Source organism: Gymnoscopelus microlampas (genome assembly GCF_963454915.1).
Source record: "Gymnoscopelus microlampas genome assembly, chromosome: 17".
NCBI lineage: Eukaryota > Metazoa > Chordata > Actinopteri > Myctophiformes > Myctophidae > Gymnoscopelus > Gymnoscopelus microlampas.
Genome location: NC_139954.1, coordinates 5675330 through 5693139, shown reverse-complemented (window position 1 = coordinate 5693139; position 17810 = coordinate 5675330). Strand labels below are relative to the sequence as shown.

The window sequence follows — 17810 nt, the reverse complement described above, 5'->3', positions numbered from 1 at the left end:
TTCTCAGGAAAGTGAAGGAAAGACCATGTTCCAATGGACCCTATAATGTATGTAGAGTATTATTTAGTGACAAGCTATTGTTACTTTTCATTGGTTCAATATTTACAAAACCCACAGAAACACTTTCACTGTCACTATCAAAATAGTTTAAAAAATAGCAGATCTACAAGCTCACAACGAGTTGAATTCCGGACTTTTACTTGTAACAGTATATATATGTAACAGAGTATTTCTACATGTATACTACATACTGATTAAGTAAAACATTTGAGTACTTTTTCCACCACTGATAAAAAATATGGAGATATGAGCTTTCTGCTCTGCTCTGCTACAAGCAGCTCCCGGCTCATTGGCCGAAGCCTGGCCCACTTCAGAGGAAGGGGGAGCGGCTTCAGACTGGCTCGACCAGATTTTCATCCACAAGTTTTTTTTCCTGTTATGTGTGCATATCCTGGTCAACGGTTACCCTGACTGTTAACTCTGAACGGAAGCAAGGTGCTTATAGTTTAGCTTTTTTTTCTCTCATTGTATCTTTAACTTTCGCTTACTTTTTGTTTTCATTTTCAGTTTGTTTGTGATTAGTTTTTAAAGCCGGTTTGCAAGTTAAATGTTTTTTTTGTTTTTTTTCTGAAAAGGCTTAGTCTTAGTTAGTTTAGTTTTTAGTAGTTTTAGCGATAAGTCGTTTCTTTCATTTGGATTTATCCGAGTCGAGATTCAGCAAAGTCAGAAACGCTGCAAAAAAAAATTTGCAGATCTACAAGCTCACAACGTGTCACATTGTGAGCTTGTAGATCTGACATTTTGGAAGCTTTTTAGACAAGAGGGCTTAAAACTGGCACAGCCGAAATAATAATCGGGAGATCAGATTTCAGATATCCACGTTCTCGGTTCTCGATTTCTGTTTAAACAGCATCGTATTATGGTCTGCTATAACGGTCACGTCAGTTAAGCGGTCATTCCGTTGTACTTTAACGATGATGAGCCTCTAACGGAGACATACCTGTCCTTCACAGCCCCCATGAACGGCCGGCCGGCAGGTGTACGGATGGATGGAAAACCAGGGGGAGGAGGATGACATGCTGGAGTAGGAGGGAAAGTGATGTGTGGAACTATAATGTGAAGTTGGACAGAAAACCGTGCATGGATTTGGAATATGAAGCTGTGCGGGAACAGAGGAGACCCTATGCTGAGTCATAGATCACTAGCAATACCAAGGTAAGTGTCTTAACCCTTAAGACCTGAAGCCAATTCTACAAGCTACAAGCTCATAGCGTGGCACTCGGTGTCGCGCTATGAGCTTGTATATCTGCTATTTTTGAATAGCCTAAAGTGTAAAATAATGCTTTAGCACAAATAAAAAAAAATTACACAGATGCGTTCCAGGCCTTAAAGGGTTAATATGATCATCTAGATCAGGGGTTCTCAAAGAGGGGTCCGGGGACCCCCCCTAGTGGTCCTTGAGGGAGTTCCAGGGGGTCCCCAGCTAAATGATAGATTAGCAACCAAATGGACCCTTATGGGTCTGTAACTCTTGAGAGTGTTCAAATGGAACCAAATGGACACTCTCAGAGTTAAATTAACATTGATTTTACTATATAAATTGGGGTCCAAGAGATAGAAATGCCATTAATTGGGGGTCCGTAGCCTAATGCATGTCAAACTGGGGGTCCTTGAAATTAAAATGGTTGAAAATCACTGCTAGAGCCGTAAAAATCTTCTCTTATGGGGGTCCCTGACATATCTTTTCAAATGGGGGTCCTTGACATGAAAAAGTTTGAGAACCCCTGATGGTTCTCATCCTTTTCAGGCCAAGGAACCCTTACAGTAGCTGGGAGAGAGATCAGAAGCAGGGACCCTCCACTATACTGTATGAAAGTATGTTGCAGATTCAACTTTTTCACATGTTTCTTTGACAGCACTATCATCAGTGTGGTTATAATTTGTTTGTGTACGTGTGTCTATTTTCAGATATTTAACCACTTACCACCTTCAATACTTGTACTTGGTCTGCTCTTTTCTTCCGAGCTTGTAGATCGGCTATCGGTGAATTTTTCCCCCCAGAATAGGAATCCTATAGGGTTCAAGTTGTTAACCCATTAAGACCTGGAACGCATCTGTGTCACTTTAGATTTCTTTTCGCTATTCAAAAATATCAGATCTACAAGCTCGTAGCGCGGCACCGAGTGCCGCGCTACGAGCTTGTAGATCTGATATTTTTGAAAAATCTTGAAACATTTGTTTTTAGATTTTTTTCAAAAAAATGTTAGGATTTAGATGTAAAAATGTAAAAAATAATAATTTTTGTGCCCCCCCCTGTAGTATCGAGGACCCCCAACAAGGGGTCCCGAACCCCCTGTTGAAGACCCGTGATATTCAGCTGTTTCTCAATGTTTGGTATGGCGCCCACCAGCGGTCTAAATAGACCCTTATGGGTCTGTAACTCTGAGAGTTAGTTTTTCACCTGAATTTGATGCTGTTATACAGTGGGAGACACACACACACACACACACACACACACACACACACACACACACACACACACACACACACACACACACACACACGCACCGACACACTGTAGGATTGAGCGTTTGTTGTTGTTTTTCTTTAAATAAGCTCTCGATGAGAGAGAGAGCGAGAGAGAGAGAGAGAGAGAGAGCCACTGGTTCTCACCTCACCGTTGCCACAGCTACAGCTTTAGAGAACAATAGAAACTTTTATATTCATAAGTTCTGCCCCTGAGACTGTAATGGTTACACCATGCACCACACACACACGCACACACGCACGCACGCACGCACGCTTTACACGTGTAATCACAAAAAAGCACTCCTAAGCTGAGAAAAATATGAGCTTATGTGTCAATGACAGACATACGCGCGCATGCACACACACACACACACACACACACACGCACGCACGCGCGCGCACACACACAGGAACAGGGTCTTTCCTGTTTGAAACCTATCCGGTGGTAATTGGATCGGGTGTACAGTAGTTGGCAGTTGCTCCATTTTCTCACTGCAGCCAAACACTCTGCTCACGCCTACAAACAAACACACTCACTTCACATGCTGTGAGATATATATATATATATATATATATATATATATATATATATATATATATATATATATATATATATATATATATATAGATAGATAGATAGTTGGAAACAAAGTTGATTCAGACAATGTAGAACAGGGGTCTTCAACAGGGGGTCCGGGACCCCTAAGGGGTCCTCAGAGTTACTACAGGGGGGCCGCCAAATCTTTGTGTGATAGGATTCTTTTTTTTTACATTAACCACTTGAACCCTAGCATCCCTTTTCTGAGGAGAACTTTAGCCAAAAATAGCAGATCTACAAGCTCACAACGCCTCGCAGCGTGAGGCGTTGTGAGCTTGTAGATCGGCTATTTTTGGCAAAGGGTTATAGGTGTAGAGGGAAAGAAGAGCAGCAAAGGTTTATCTGAAACACAATTTTATACAATATAGAGGGGGTCCCTGCTTCATCTCTCTCTCAGCTAGGGGGTCCTTGGCCTGAAAACGTTGATGTACCCCTGATGTAGAACATCACCAAATCCAGTACTGTTTGTTGTTTCTACTAAGTGGTCTTGCCCTTTAAATGGACTTTGGTTACTTCCCATCACTGCCATAACGCTCTGCTTGACACCGGGCCTAGAGCGGAAAATTCCTCCCTTTTTCTGTTTGATTGCAGAGAAATGTTGTTCTTTACACTCGAGTAGTCACAGGAATCCCAGACCTTCTCTTCTGTCTCTCTCTCGCTCTCTCTCACCGTCAATTCACAGAAAGCCTTTTAAGTGTCAGAATATCGTCACTGGCTGGTGGAAACAAAACATAAACAAGAAAAAGTGCTCCTCGGAGCACAGGTCTCCGCCAGGTACATTGTTGTGGCCTCCTGGTGGCGCTATAATAGGCCAATGTGAAAAGGGTGCCATTTCTTCTTAGGCCTTTCACGGCAATCGGACACTGCATTCATGATTTGAGGCATTTTGTTCCAAAAATGTGTTTTGCTAAATTAGGCCTGCTGCTGGCGCTAAAACAGGCCAATGTGAAATGAATGGCATTTCTTCCTCGGCCTAGTGGGAATGTGCGTGTGAAATTTCACGGAAATTGCAAGCTGCGTTCATGATTTGAGCCATTTTGTTGAAAACGGACCAACCCTGCAAACTTTGGAGGCCAACCTTAGCCAATCAGGATGGAATATGGGAAATCGGACAGATCCGGGTTGATCACATGACTATAGAGATAATGTGTACCAATTTGCATGACGTTTGGATAAAATCTGTAGGAGTAATGTCAAAAAATGGGTTTTGCACAAATCGGCCTCCTGGTGGCGCTATAACAGGCCCAAGTGAAACATTTGGGGCAGAGGTTCTGAATTGGCATCGAGGGAGTGTGTGTGCACAGTTTCGCAGCGAGCGGGCCAACGTTGCCGGAGATTAGCTGGTAACACACAGACAGGACACACTCGCCATGCCTTTCGGCCTGGCGGAGACAATAAACAGACATTTTGGGGTAAAAAGGTTGTTTTAAAACAGATTCAGGGTGTTAGGCTTACAATTAGGAAAAGATTCAGGTTGGGGGTTAGGGTTATATTCGACATTTAGAGGTCAGGTTTAAGGGTTGTAGTTAGATATGTCTGATTTAGTTATGCGCCGATTTTATGTGTTGAAAACAGCCAATCCACAAGCTCATGGCTATTTTCAGTGTTAGTTTTAGAGTAAACAAGAAAAACGACACACAAAATCTCTGCTCTAATGATGATCTCGATGTGTGTGTCCTTAAGTGTGTGTGTGTGTGTTTGTGTGTGTGTTTATTCCCCAAGAAGGCCTTCTCCTATAGGGTTGTGATCATCTCAGAGATGAGTGGAGATGATTGCTCGCAAAGGGGAAACGTTCTGCGGTTCAAAAACACAAACATGAGTTCTCGTGGGAAAGAAAAAAAATCCGCAGCCCAAGTTGATTTCAACCGATGATGCATACAGACCTTCTGCTGTTTTCATACAGTTAAAAATACCTTCTTTCAGAGCCCCGCGTTCCCTGGCGGAATGCGGACATGCCTCATCAGTTATGCCTGCGTGTGTTGCCATTATGACACTGTAAACAAACTTTGATTAAGCATTGACTCACTCCGGACACACCAGAGTACACTATGCAGTACACACTCATCTACAGTTGTGTTTGCCTGTGCTGCAACTAGGGTTGCCATTCGCCCCTTGAAATAAGGAATCGTCCCCTGTTTCTTTTTTTTACGTGTACACACGTAATGGCTAATGTTCCCCCCAGAATATGAATGCTGGGGTTCGAGTGCTTAATATTATGTACAAAAACTGTACATAATTATATGCAATGAGACTTTTTCTAGGCGTCTCAAATTTTTCTTGGAAATAAGGGTAAAACATAATCAAATAATGTGAAAAAACACCCATGTTTAATTTGTTATTTTCATGAACAATAAATATGTTATAATAGTTAATAATAAAGAATAACGTTTTTAAATCTATGTTTGAACAGCTAACCCTGCTGCCCCCCAACATTGAGAAATGTCATGAGTTTAGTGATGTCAGGAGTCCACCCTGGTAAACTCACCCAAGCACTTTGTAAACAGACACAAGGAATACTTACAGTTATATCACTGCCGGGATCTACAAGCTCGAAACGAATTTTAGTAACATTTTAACTTGCTCTTTCATCATAGAAACAAGTGGGCTTATAACCAAAACGATCCATGTTCTCTGGGAGAAGTGGTGTTAGTTTTTCCGTGGAAAAATATTGTTAATGGGAATGAAAACATAGTCGCACCACCGGAAGTGAAAGGCTGAAGGCAGACCAAAACCCCGGTTTCCCTGAGCACGGGTCATCCGTTCAGCTCCGCCCAGAGCCAAGTGAATAAGCAAAAAACAGCTGTTTTTCCTTTTTATTTGGCGATGGGTTCCCAGATTGGTAACTATCTGATTTGATCCCTTATCGTCCTACAGAGACAAGCAGCTTCCTAAGGACCCATAGCGTCCCTGAGTGGGACATAAATACAAACATTTAAGTCCTGAGGGAGACAAGCAGCCGCCCGCCATGAGAGACCGTCTGGACGAGCTGCGGCAGCGGGCGCAGGAGTTCCGCGAGACGGGGAGCGAGGCGACCGCCACCGGCAGCTCCTTCTCCTCCTCCTCCTCCGGAGGAGGAGGGGACGGCCACCACGACCCCGACGACCCCGTACGGGTGGGCGTGGTCACCGCGGCCCCGGAGGCCGTCCTGTTTGAGGAGGAGCCGGTCATCGAGAACTTCCTGTCCGAGGCGCAGCGGATCCGCGACGACATCACGGAGCTAGAGACCGAGGTATGTATATACGGCAGGGTGTCTGTGTCTAGGGGTCTAAAAGTGAATCCAGCCTGTCAATTGAATCTATTGCAACAAATAACTGATAATCTATGGTTTAATTAAAATAGTCGATTTAATCTATTTTAACTAATAATAGATAATCGATAATTGAATTTTGGGCATGTCACAATGCATCTCAAAGCGACACGTCATAAAGAATATAGGGCTTTAATGGATCATTGATTCAATGAAAAAAGATATAATCAATAGTTGTAGCTATTTGAGTCCAAAAGGCTCCATTTAAAACAGGTATTTTGATTATGCTGTAGATTGAAAATGTTATACTGCAATCATGTTATTTGTAAAAAAAATATATGTATTCATATCTAGTTGTTTACAAATCATGTTCTATTAATGTTTTTAATGTGGTTATACATACATAGGTAGAGGCCCCTCGTATAAGCCCTTTGGGCTTCTTGCCTCCTCCTGGCATTTCTCTTTTTATCATTTTGTGTGCCACTTTTTGTATCGTTTTTATATTTTGTGCAAAATAAATCTAAATCTAAATCAAAACCAAACTGTTACGTTCTGTAATCCAGTGGTTCTCAAACTTTTTCATGTCAAGGACCCCCAAATTGACACTTATTAGCCCGCGCGGACCCCCATTTGAAAAGATAAGCCAGGGACCCCAATAAGAGAAGGCTTTTACGGCTCTCTAGCAGTGATTCTCAACCATTTTAATTTCAAGGACCCCCAGTTTGACATGCATTAGGCTACGGACCCCCATTTAATGGCATTTATACCTCTGGGACCCCAATTCATATTGTAAAATCAATGTTAATTTAACTCTGGTTCCCCTGGAACCCCCTCAAGGACCCCTGGGGGTCCCCGGACCCCACTTTGAGAACCACTGCTGTAATCACATGTCCCCGTGGCAGGTCCTCAGGTTCAGCCAGCAGCAGAAGACGCTGGTGGCGACCATGCGCCGCTTCAGCGTGATGAAGAAGGAGAGCAGCATCACGCGGGACATCAAGCTGCAGGCCGAGAGCCTCCACAGGCGCCTGGACGGCCTGTCCAAGCAGGCCCAGACCACCGAGGACACGCTGGGGCCCGCCGCCGTCACCACGCGCATCCAGCGCTCCCAGCACGCCGCCCTGCACCGACACTTCCAACAGGTCGGACTCGGAACGCCGAATCAGTGGTTCTCAAATGATTTTATTGGACAGCTTTAGTTACTAGTTACTTTGTAGATTTAAAATATTATTACAAAACATACATTAAAGGGTAAGAGCACTTTGGTAGAGGTTTGACTTGTGTAGTTACCTTGCCATGATGTAACTCCAAAGGTGGACAAGAAATCAAAAAGAATTGCTCCATTGATTACAAATTGAGAATTCAAAATATGCTCCTCATTGACTTACATTGTACAGTGAAACAGCTCTCAAAGTCACTCTTTTCGCACATAAACGGACACAAACAAAGTTGATTCAGACAGTATAGAACATCACCAAACCCAATCTTTAAATCTTTTTTTCAGAAGACGAACATTTTTTAACACAAATCTTTGCTTCCAAAATATTTTAAGTTGGGGGTCATCGGCCAAATACATATCATTTTAGGGGTCCTTGACATGTAAGACTTAAAAAAACAAAAACGTTTACATTATTTGACAATTTGACCAAAGTATAGTTTGTTGATAACTTTTGATGCAGTAATGGTCTTTTTTTCTTTTCTTTCATTATTTTTTTTAGGTATTAAAAATCACACCCTGTGTGAAGGTAGCGACGCCTTTGATACATTTTGTCATCGATATGTGTTTATAATGTGTTTATAGCCATGTGTCACGTGAAGCTTGACCAATCACTTTGTTGACGGGTATAACCAATCAGAGCGTTGACGGGTCTGACCAATCAGAGCGTTGATGGGTCTGACCAATCAGAGCGTAGACGGGTTTGACCAATCAGAGCGTTGACGGTGAACACGGACAAAGTCAGGTATAGAGCAGGATCCGCTGAGCGGCTAGCGCCGCTAAAAAGGTCTTAAAAGTCTTTAAATTGTCACTTCACTGTCATCTGGGGACACCTCACAAATCAAGTGTACATGTAGACGTCACAAACGTAACATGAGGACCTGCGAGGCGCACCGTTGCTCTGATCCACACCATACATGGCACCAACACTGTCCAGGGGTCTGCCATGACAATAGCCTTGAATAGTCCATAGTCTTTTGTAGAGGACAGATTATTTTCTGTTGGCAGTCATGGCTGCCAGTTCCCACCTGATGTTGTGTGGAAGTTCAGACTGCTCCAGACCATACTGAATAACCGCTAGCTTACATAACGTCTTAAGACTAGGACTTAAGTCGAGGATAGACAGAGCATCACTACTTACGTCGTATTCGTCGTATACTCCTCCGAAAAAAAATGATACGATCTCCCACCATGCAACAGCACATGCCACACATTGGACCTGGTCCTTTCCCCTTGGGCTCAACCTTTGTCCAGGAGAAGGTCTCTGGATTGAAATTCCACAGATCATTGAAGCACTTGTAGTTATGGTAACCACCATATATGTACAGCTCGCCATTGTAGGTAAAGGCTGAATGCCACCAGCGCCTTTTTGGAAGAAGCTGTGCAGAAGGTGTGTTCAGCCAGCAGTTGGTCTCTGTGTCAAACACTCTGATGTTGTTGTTGTTGTTGTTGTTGTCCTCTAGACAAACAAACATCTTCGTCCCGATGATGGTGGCAGAGTGACGTGATAAATCATCCGGCGGATTGCCTCTGGTGTTAATTAAAGACCAAACCATTGTGGTGGTGTCCAACTTGTAGATGTCGTTAGTGTCTCTATAATGCTGGATCCGTCCTCCATGGATAAACATGACCTTCCCCAAGACACAGGCTGAGTGGTCCCTCCTCTTCCCTGGAACAGTCCCTGACACCCTGGGTTTGAACCATCTGTGGGTGTCGACATCAAATGCATGGAGTGCAGGACTGTCTACACCCCAGATGTAGATGATATATTCTATCAGCACAGCTGTGTGGCACTGATGCATGGAGGGAACCTCAAGGGGATGTTCTCTCCCTGTTGTCACTGGTGGCAACTTCCTCCAACGCAAAGACACAGTGTTGAAAACATGGACGCCAATATGAGCCATTTTGTCATTACAGACTCCTGTCCAATCCGATCTTGCAAAGTAGTACACCTTGTGCTCCACTGCAACAGCAGCATAAGGGCCTGACCGTGGCTCTCCATTCAGATGCACCGACCAGCAGAACATTTCTCACACTATAAAAAAAAGTTGGATTTGTAAAGTCTCACTCTTGAACAACACTGGAGTCCTAAATGAAATTAGACTATCTCTGCCGAGTCCTAATGTGCGCATTATCATTTATATTGCTTCGGTGGCACAAATGTCACGTGAAGTTAGGCCAATCCTACCAAGCCAATCAGTTGGGTTAGCCAATCAAGGAGGCAGATGACTGTTGACTCCTAATATGGCAAATTGAATCCCATATATTATATTATTCCTTGTATGTCTTTACTGTCCCTTTGTCCTCCGTTTCGCTTTCTATCGTTACGTCATCTATAGGTGATGTTTCTCATTATATTGGTAAGTTGTCTAGAGGTGAAGTTATCTATACCAGTGGTTCTCAAACGTTTTCATGTCAAGGTATATGTACAGTATTTGGCCGCGGACCACCATCTCAAAAAATTTTGTTCCAGGGACCCCCTGTAGCAAAGATTTGAGTTACAAATGTTCGAAATATATATATATATTCAAAGGTTTGCACACATGTTCACGATTTAAAAAAAATAGCAGATACAAGCTCATAGCGCGGCACTCGGAACCAACGATTACATTTTTATCCCACAATTTTGTAACCCTATTTTTCACCCAGTGCCAATTGCCTAAGCTTGTAATCCTGGGCGCTACTCTCCCTCTGCCGGCCTGGGGAGAGCCCCGAACTGAGCTCATGCTTCCTTCAACACATGAGGAGTTAAATGCTTCTCTATCCATCGTTAAGTTATCTATACTGTAGGGCAGGGGTCTTCAACAGGGGGTCCGGGACCCCTAGGGGGTCCTCAGAGTTACTACAGGGGTCCGCCAAATCTTTGTGTGATAAGATTTATTTTTTTTACCAAATTTGTACTAATTTTTTCTATTTTTTTTTGGTAATGTTTTTCTATTTTTTTTCTGAAAAATGTCTAAATCTTTTCTACATTTTTCTACATTTTTTTTTTTTACCTAACATTAAGCACCTGAACCCTAACATCCCTTTTCTGAGGAGAACTTTAGCCAAAAAATAGCCGATCTACAAGCTCACAACGCCTCGCGCTGCGAGGCGTTGTGAGCTTGTAGATCGGCTATTTTTTGGCAAAGAGGTGTTTGGTGTAGAGGGAAAAAAGAGCAGACCAAGTAAACAAAAAAAGTTGAATCTGAAACACAATTTTATACAATACAGAGTAGGGGGTCCCTGCTTCATCTCTCTCTCAGCTAGGGGGTCCCTGGCCTGAAAAGGTTGAAGACCCCTGCTGTAGGGTGATGGTCCTCGTTCTATTCTTATGTGTTCTCTAGGTGATGCGTCGCTACAACGAAGGCCTGGTGTCCAAGCAGGATCGCTGCAAGCACTTCATCATCAGACAGCTGGAGGTGTTGGGCCGCGACGTCACGGAGGAGGAGGTGGACGAGATGGTCGCCGCGGGCAAATGGGAGGTCTTCAACGAGAACCTCCTGAACGACGCCAGGATCACGCGCTCCCAGCTGTCTGAGATCGAGCAACGCCACAAAGTAAACAGTCACACACTCTTTAGCCCATTAAAACCGGGAACACATCTGTGTAACCACTAGAACCATTATTTCATACGTTCGTATTAAAAAATGGCAGATACTATGGCCTGGGCCGTAGCGTGACGGTCCAGGCACCCTATAGGCCGCAATGCCCGGCCTGACAGTGTATCGCGGGTTCGACTCCCGTTCCCGACGACCTTTTCTGCGCGTCACCCCCCCCATCTCTCTCCCCGTTTCCTGTCAGCCTATACTTTCTCTATCCCTCTCTAAATAAAAGGCACAAAAAGCCCCCCCAAAAAGTCTTTCAAAAATAAATAGCAGACATACAAGCTCATGAAGCGGCACCGAGTGCACAATGAGTACTTTCTACTTTTGCCACCTGACGTACATGTTGATACCAATACTTTTGTACTTTTACTAAAGTCAATTTTGAATTCCGTACTTTTACTTGTGATAGAGTATTTCTATGTTGCAGTATTGATACTTTTACTTAACCCATTAAGACCTAGAACAAATCTGTGTCACTTTAGATTTCTTTGGCTATTGAAAAATAGCAGATATACAAGCTCATAGCGCGGCACCGAGTGCCGCACTACGAGCTTGTAGATCTGCTATTTTTGAAAAATCGTGAAAATTATTATCATTTTTTTTTAACGAAAAATTGTTAGGATTTCGATTTTTTTTAGACGAGGCCTCAGGTCTTAATGGGTTAAGTAAAACATTTGAGTACTTTTTCAGGGCTTGAGAGTCAGAATGCGTTGCCCCAGCAGCTTCAAAACGTGTAGTTAATGTACGTATACTCACGTCCCTCCCCCTCTCCCCATCGTCACAGGAGCTGCTGAGCCTGGAGAGCAACATGAAGGACCTGAGGGACCTGTTCCAGGACATCTTCATGCTGGTGGAGGAGCAGGGGGCCTACATCGACCACATCCAGACCAACGTGGAGCGCGCCCAGGACTACGTCCAGGTCTCCAACGAGAAGTTCCGGCTGGCCGCCCGCTACAAGAAGAAGAACCCGCTGCGACGGCTCTGCTGCTGCTGCTGCCCTCCGTGGAAATGCTGCTTATAGCGGCTGGGTTCACAGAAGTCTTTCATTTCAGGGGATCACCCCAGTCAGGCCCGGATTAATGCGCGGGATTTAGGGGCTGCAGACTATAGGGCACCAAGCTCGGGGGGGAGGGGTCGAAAACGCCTGGCCAAAATGAAAGAAAGGCCGGACTATTGCGAGAAACGGCGCCGAAATACTGTCCGGGAATGCCGCTCACCTCGCTGATGACGCAGCATCGTTTAACCACCGCCAATCTTGGAACCCATTGCCCATTTTCCTTCGAATTTGACTCTGGGGGGGGGTGCTCCAGATAGACTTTGGATACAGCATATTGGCCCGTTTGGTCTGCCCTCACCTCTCCTCTTCCGGTGGGGGCGCCTATGTTTTCATTCCCACCGACAACATTTCTCCCACGGAACACTAACAACATTTGTCCCACGGAACATGGATCGTCTTGGTTATAAGCCCACTTGTTTCTATGCTGAAAGAACAAGTTAAAATGTTACTAACTTTCCGTGGTGTTGTCGGCTCCGAGGACGCCATTGTTGAATGAGTTTGGGTTCTGTTTCCAGTGGGAACACATTAGGAAGCGAACTCACAGATGTAAATCCTGCCCGCTACATTTGATTGGGTCAAAGCGCGGCTTGCTTTCTGCTTTAAGGCTCGCCCACTTGTAGGCCAACGTTCACAGGTTCTGAATGGCCCTCCCGACGGATGCAGTAGCGCAGCCCGGAATCTGTTCTTGAGAGATTAAACTACCGCTGACAAAACACTGAATGTGGGCACCCAGGGCACCTTAAAGGGTTAATCTGGCCCTGCCCCCACTTTGGTATTATCAAGGCCACGGACCCCCCCCCCCCCCCCATAACTCTGAGAGTGTACAAATTGAGCCAAATGGACCCTCACGGATTCGGCTCCATTTGTACACTCTCAGAGTTACAGCCCCACAACGGTCTTAACTATCAATCACTTTGCTGCGGACCACCTGGAAACCCCTCAAGGACCCCCGGGGGCCCCCGGCCCCCCACGTTGAGAACCACTGGCTTATTGAACGGAGATTCAACAAAACACTGAAAGGATGACGCTGGTTAACCTAAGCCTAATTTATGCACCCTTTCAGCCTAAGTTTCAAGCTAACAGTGGGAAGCTTCGTGAGACGTTATCAGATGGAAAATCTACTGCAATCGGCGAGTGCCACCGTTGCACGATGGAGCGTAGCCTTAATTAAGCTTAATAAAGGCGTATTTGTAACTTTGCCCTGGGTTTATAGTTGTGTAAACACAGGGCAAAGTTACATACTATGCCTTTAAAGTTTCTTTTTTTTTTGCACTTGGCACATTTTAAAAAGAGAACATTCAGCTATAATAAAGAAAAGGGTGAAGAAGTTCCTGTAAGTGCCTTACATGTAAGCATTGACACTAAAGCACCAAGGTGAGAGAGAAACGCAGAACTACCGGTGGAAAAGTTATTTAAGACGTTAACCAAGGTTGCTGCTGGCTTAGAAGGAAATGCCCAAAACACTGTGAAGACAGACAGATAGACAGACACCGGACGGTTGAAGTATCCCATGATTTTGTAACCCATTTTTTCACCCAGTGCCAAGTGCCCAAACTGTAATCCTGGGCGCTACGCTCCCTCTGCCAGTCTGGGGAGAGCCCCGAACTGAGCTCATGCTTCCTTCAACACATGAGGAGTGAGCAGGCCGCTTCTTATCACCTGACAGGGGGGTGTTTCCCCGGTAGGACGTAGCGCGTGGAAGGAACACGTTATTCGAAACAGTTTCTTTCTCCTCCATCAGGCGCCCCGGCTGACCAGGGGGAGGCAGTATAGAGACCAGGATTACTTCATGTTTTTGTGAGGATACCTACAATAGGAGACACGGGGAGAACATGCAAACTCCACACAGAGAGGCCCTTTCACCATGGAAAACTTTTCTAAGTTATTTAAGACGTTAACCAAGGTTGTTGCTGGCTTAGAAGGAAATGCCCAAAACACTGTGACAGACAGACAGACAGACAGACACCGGACGGTTGAAGTTGAAGACATTGTTTTGTGGACTACAGACAGATGACATGGTGGACGGTTTAATGGACACGCATTTGAGCAGCTGATGGACTGTGATTGATGGGACATTCACAGAGGTGGACAAAGTACTCAACCCAGTACTTGAGTCCATGTATGATGACACTCCTGGTCAAATATTACTCATTACTCAAGTGAAAGATACATTTGGAGTACTTGCTTTTAAGCAATGCTTGAGTACCGTATTCAAAAGTAAATGCTTTTAAAACTATTCAAAAATGCAAAGTACATTTTCATGTTGGTAACAACGCCTTTGCTGTATAATTTAGCAACTTTCCCAAAACATTTTCAGAAATATTCAAAAACGTAGAAATAATAAAAATGTAAAAATAAATCAGGAAAATAGCTGATCTACAAGCTCGCAATGCATCAATGACACATTTTGGAAATAAGGCTCAATTCGTTAATAATGTACTTCTAAAAAGTACAGCATTTGTCTTTCAAATGTAGTGAAATGAAAGTCATAAGCTTCCAAAACACAAACACTCAAGTAAAGTACAGACACACACAAAAAAAAGACTTAAAGGACTACTTAGTTTTTTTTTTTAACCTATACCGTTCAAGAGTTATAGGCCAACATGTGAATATGCCTGTTACAGCGCCACCATGAGGCTGATTTGAAACATGTAGGGTGGCATTTCTTCCTCTGCCTAGTGGGGATGTGCGTACAAAGTTTCACGGAAATCGGAGGCTGCGTTCATGACTATTTACCAATAGATCGAATACCCCCCCCCCCCCATTTAAAATCACTTAAATCACTATAACGATAGAAAGCAATACAAGATTTTTTTTAACACTCAACTTTTAATTATTATCATTACAGACTAATAAAATACCCCTTGTTGTAAAAAAAACAAAGTTGTCCTTTAAAGGACAACTTTGTTTTTTTACAACCAAGGTTTATGTTTTAGCTTGTAATTAAAGTAAATAAAAGATGAGTGTTAATTTTTTTTTATTTACTGCTTTCTATAGTTTTAGCAATTTTCACGATCTTTTTTACAGTGGGCAGGGGCATTCTGTCCGGTGGCTAAATATGTATTTTTTTACACAATAACCCAGCGTTTTCTTTATTATTATTTATAGTAGCTCTTCTAGCCCCCAATAACTCACATCTGACCATCAAAGACCACAGGACCTTTTTTATTGTGTAAAAAAGACATATTTAGCCACCGGACAGAATGCCCCCGCCCACTGTAAAAAAGATCGTGAAAATTGCTAAAACTATAGAAAGCAGTAAATGAAAAAAAAATAACACTCACCTTTTATTTACTTTAATTACAAGCTAAAATATAAACCGTGGTTGTAAAAAAACAAAGTTGTCCTTTAATGCTCAAGTAAATGCACTTTGTTATTGTCCACTCCACTGGACATTGGGCAGTTAACCTTGATAAAGTGAATAATGTTCTCTTATTAAGTTTAGTCTAACAGTCGACACAATTCAGACACCGTTGCAAGGTTAGGTCTGTGGAGTCTAGACAATGAATGGAACCTCGCTGTCAGGTCGAGACCTTGGACGTGCAAAAAAAACTTTTCAGGAAATAATAATAATAAATTTATTCATATAGCACCTTTCAAAAAACAAGTTACAAAGTGCTTTACAATAACAACAAGTTAATACAAATCGGAAATTAACCCATTAAGACCTGAGGCCGCGGACACCCATCTCAAACTATTTTGTTCTAAGCAAAGCACAAATGTTCAAGATTTTTCAAAAATAGTAGATCCACAAGCTCGTAGCGCGGCTTCTGGGGGGTCCCTGGAACAAAATATTTTGAGATGGGGGTCGGCGGCCAAATACATAATCATTTTGGGGTCGTCCTTGACATGAAAAAGATTGAGCACCACTGATATAGAAACATGCGTTTTTCAGAATACTGTTGGGATTTAGGAGACATGTAGAATCGGCTTCAGGTCTTAATGGGTTCATTTCATTTACGAGGGAGTAAAACATAAAAAAGTTGAAGCGCGGAGATACAAGGTTTCTGCCCGACGACAGCATAATGATAAATGCAGGTTGCGTGTCTCCACACAGAGGACAATGGACGGAGGTCAACACTTTGCCAAGGACCGCAGGAGAAGCCAGACTGTAAATCCAAAGCCATTTAAAAAAAAGCTCTTCTCTGAATCTGCCACTTTAATGTTTTTTGTGTGGGCACGCGCGCACACAGACTTATGAATGCATTTATAGGAATGTCAAATTAAAGCTCGGCGGAGAGAACGTTTCATATTCAGAGATTACGAGAGTCCCACCGTGTCCATCCATTTCATTTAGGTACGTAGAGTTTTAAGAAAGACCTTAATCTATTTTTATATTCAGGAATGAAGCCCAATTTGCATCTCAAAGGGACGGCCATTTGAAGCTCTGACTTTCAGCAGGCGGAGGGGTGCACAACTTTTCAACGCAGCTAATGACCGTCTGACACGTTTCAAGTTAAGATTTCAAGTCACAAAACGTTGAATAAAATAGCTCTGCTCATACCTAAAGCCCCCAAAATGGAATTTTTCCTCACCGTATGAAAAAGCGAACTCCTCTGACAAATTACTGCTGATATGGGATTCTGAGCCATACGTTTCTGGTAATAGCCCTTTTTTTTGTCTCCTTTAAACCCCAGAGAATACTCACTGACTGTATTTGATAATAAAACATTTCAATTGAAGCACTTTGTTCTTTTCACTTTCCTCAGGTAAGGTATATACGGTGTCCCCTTCACTCTTATCATAGGAACCAAATTAGCATAAACTTGAATATGATATATAAATCTCATATAATTCAGTCTTATGATTTGACCATGTTAAAACAGGGGTTCCCCAAATAGCCATAGCCTCTGGCTGATCTCCCAATATTGCGATATGGCTTGGAAAAAACACACATGTTGTTTGTTTTGCTGTTTTCAGATGTATGTAATTTTAATGATGTATTGTTGTTATAGTCATGCAACTAAAATAACAAGGTTTCACATGATTTGAAAAATTTCAAGTGGCATTTCTTCCTCGGCCTAGTGGGAATGTGCGTGCAAAATGTCACTGCAATCGCACGCTGTGTTCATGATTTGAGGCTTTTTGTTCAAAACGGAGCACTCCTGCAAACTTTGGAAGCCAAGCTTAGTTAATCAGGATGGAATATGAAAACTATGAAAGACTATAGAGATACTGTGTACGGATTTACGTGATGTTTGGACAAAATCTGTAGGATTACTGAAAAAAAAAAAAAAAAAGTTTTGCAAAAATATGCCTCCTGGTGGCGCTATAACAGGCCCATTTGGTGCAGAGGTTCTGCTCTGGCATCCAGGGAGTGTGTGTGCACAGTTTCGCTGCCATCAAGCCAACGGTGCCGGAGATTAGCTGATCACAGACGGAAGGACACACGGATGGACGGACGGACAGGGAGCAAAACATATAGTCTTCTAGACAAAAAGAGAAAATAAGTGGATCAAACTCGGGAACAAATCTGCTGTATAATCGCCGATACAGAAGTGGTATTAAAAGTCAAACAATGGCCGATAGATCAGCCTTTTATTTGAATTCCTGGGGTTTTCTCCACACCATTCCCCCCC

General features: G+C 43.2%; 1 protein-coding gene across 3 annotated transcripts; it reads left to right on the top strand.

The window, feature by feature from the left end:
- The first annotated feature begins 456 nt into the window (after positions 1 to 456).
- stx19 (syntaxin 19) lies at positions 457 to 16968 on the top strand. 3 transcript variants are annotated; one of them, XM_084085326.1, is made up of 6 exons: positions 457 to 495; positions 1014 to 1215; positions 6002 to 6356; positions 7277 to 7513; positions 10914 to 11126; positions 11959 to 15041. In XM_084085326.1, exons 3-6 carry the CDS (start codon positions 6093 to 6095, stop codon positions 12193 to 12195), a joined length of 951 nt encoding a protein of 316 aa, XP_083941452.1. In that variant the 5' UTR covers positions 457 to 495; positions 1014 to 1215; positions 6002 to 6092; the 3' UTR covers positions 12196 to 15041. The 3 variants fall into 3 exon arrangements, 2 of the variants coding, with proteins under 2 accessions (XP_083941452.1, XP_083941451.1); XR_014602802.1 differs by lacking the exon at positions 457 to 495 and adding an exon at positions 16289 to 16968 and having other exon boundaries at positions 836 to 1215; positions 11959 to 14448; XM_084085325.1 differs by lacking the exon at positions 457 to 495 and having other exon boundaries at positions 836 to 1215.
- The last annotated feature ends 842 nt before the right edge of the window (positions 16969 to 17810 follow it).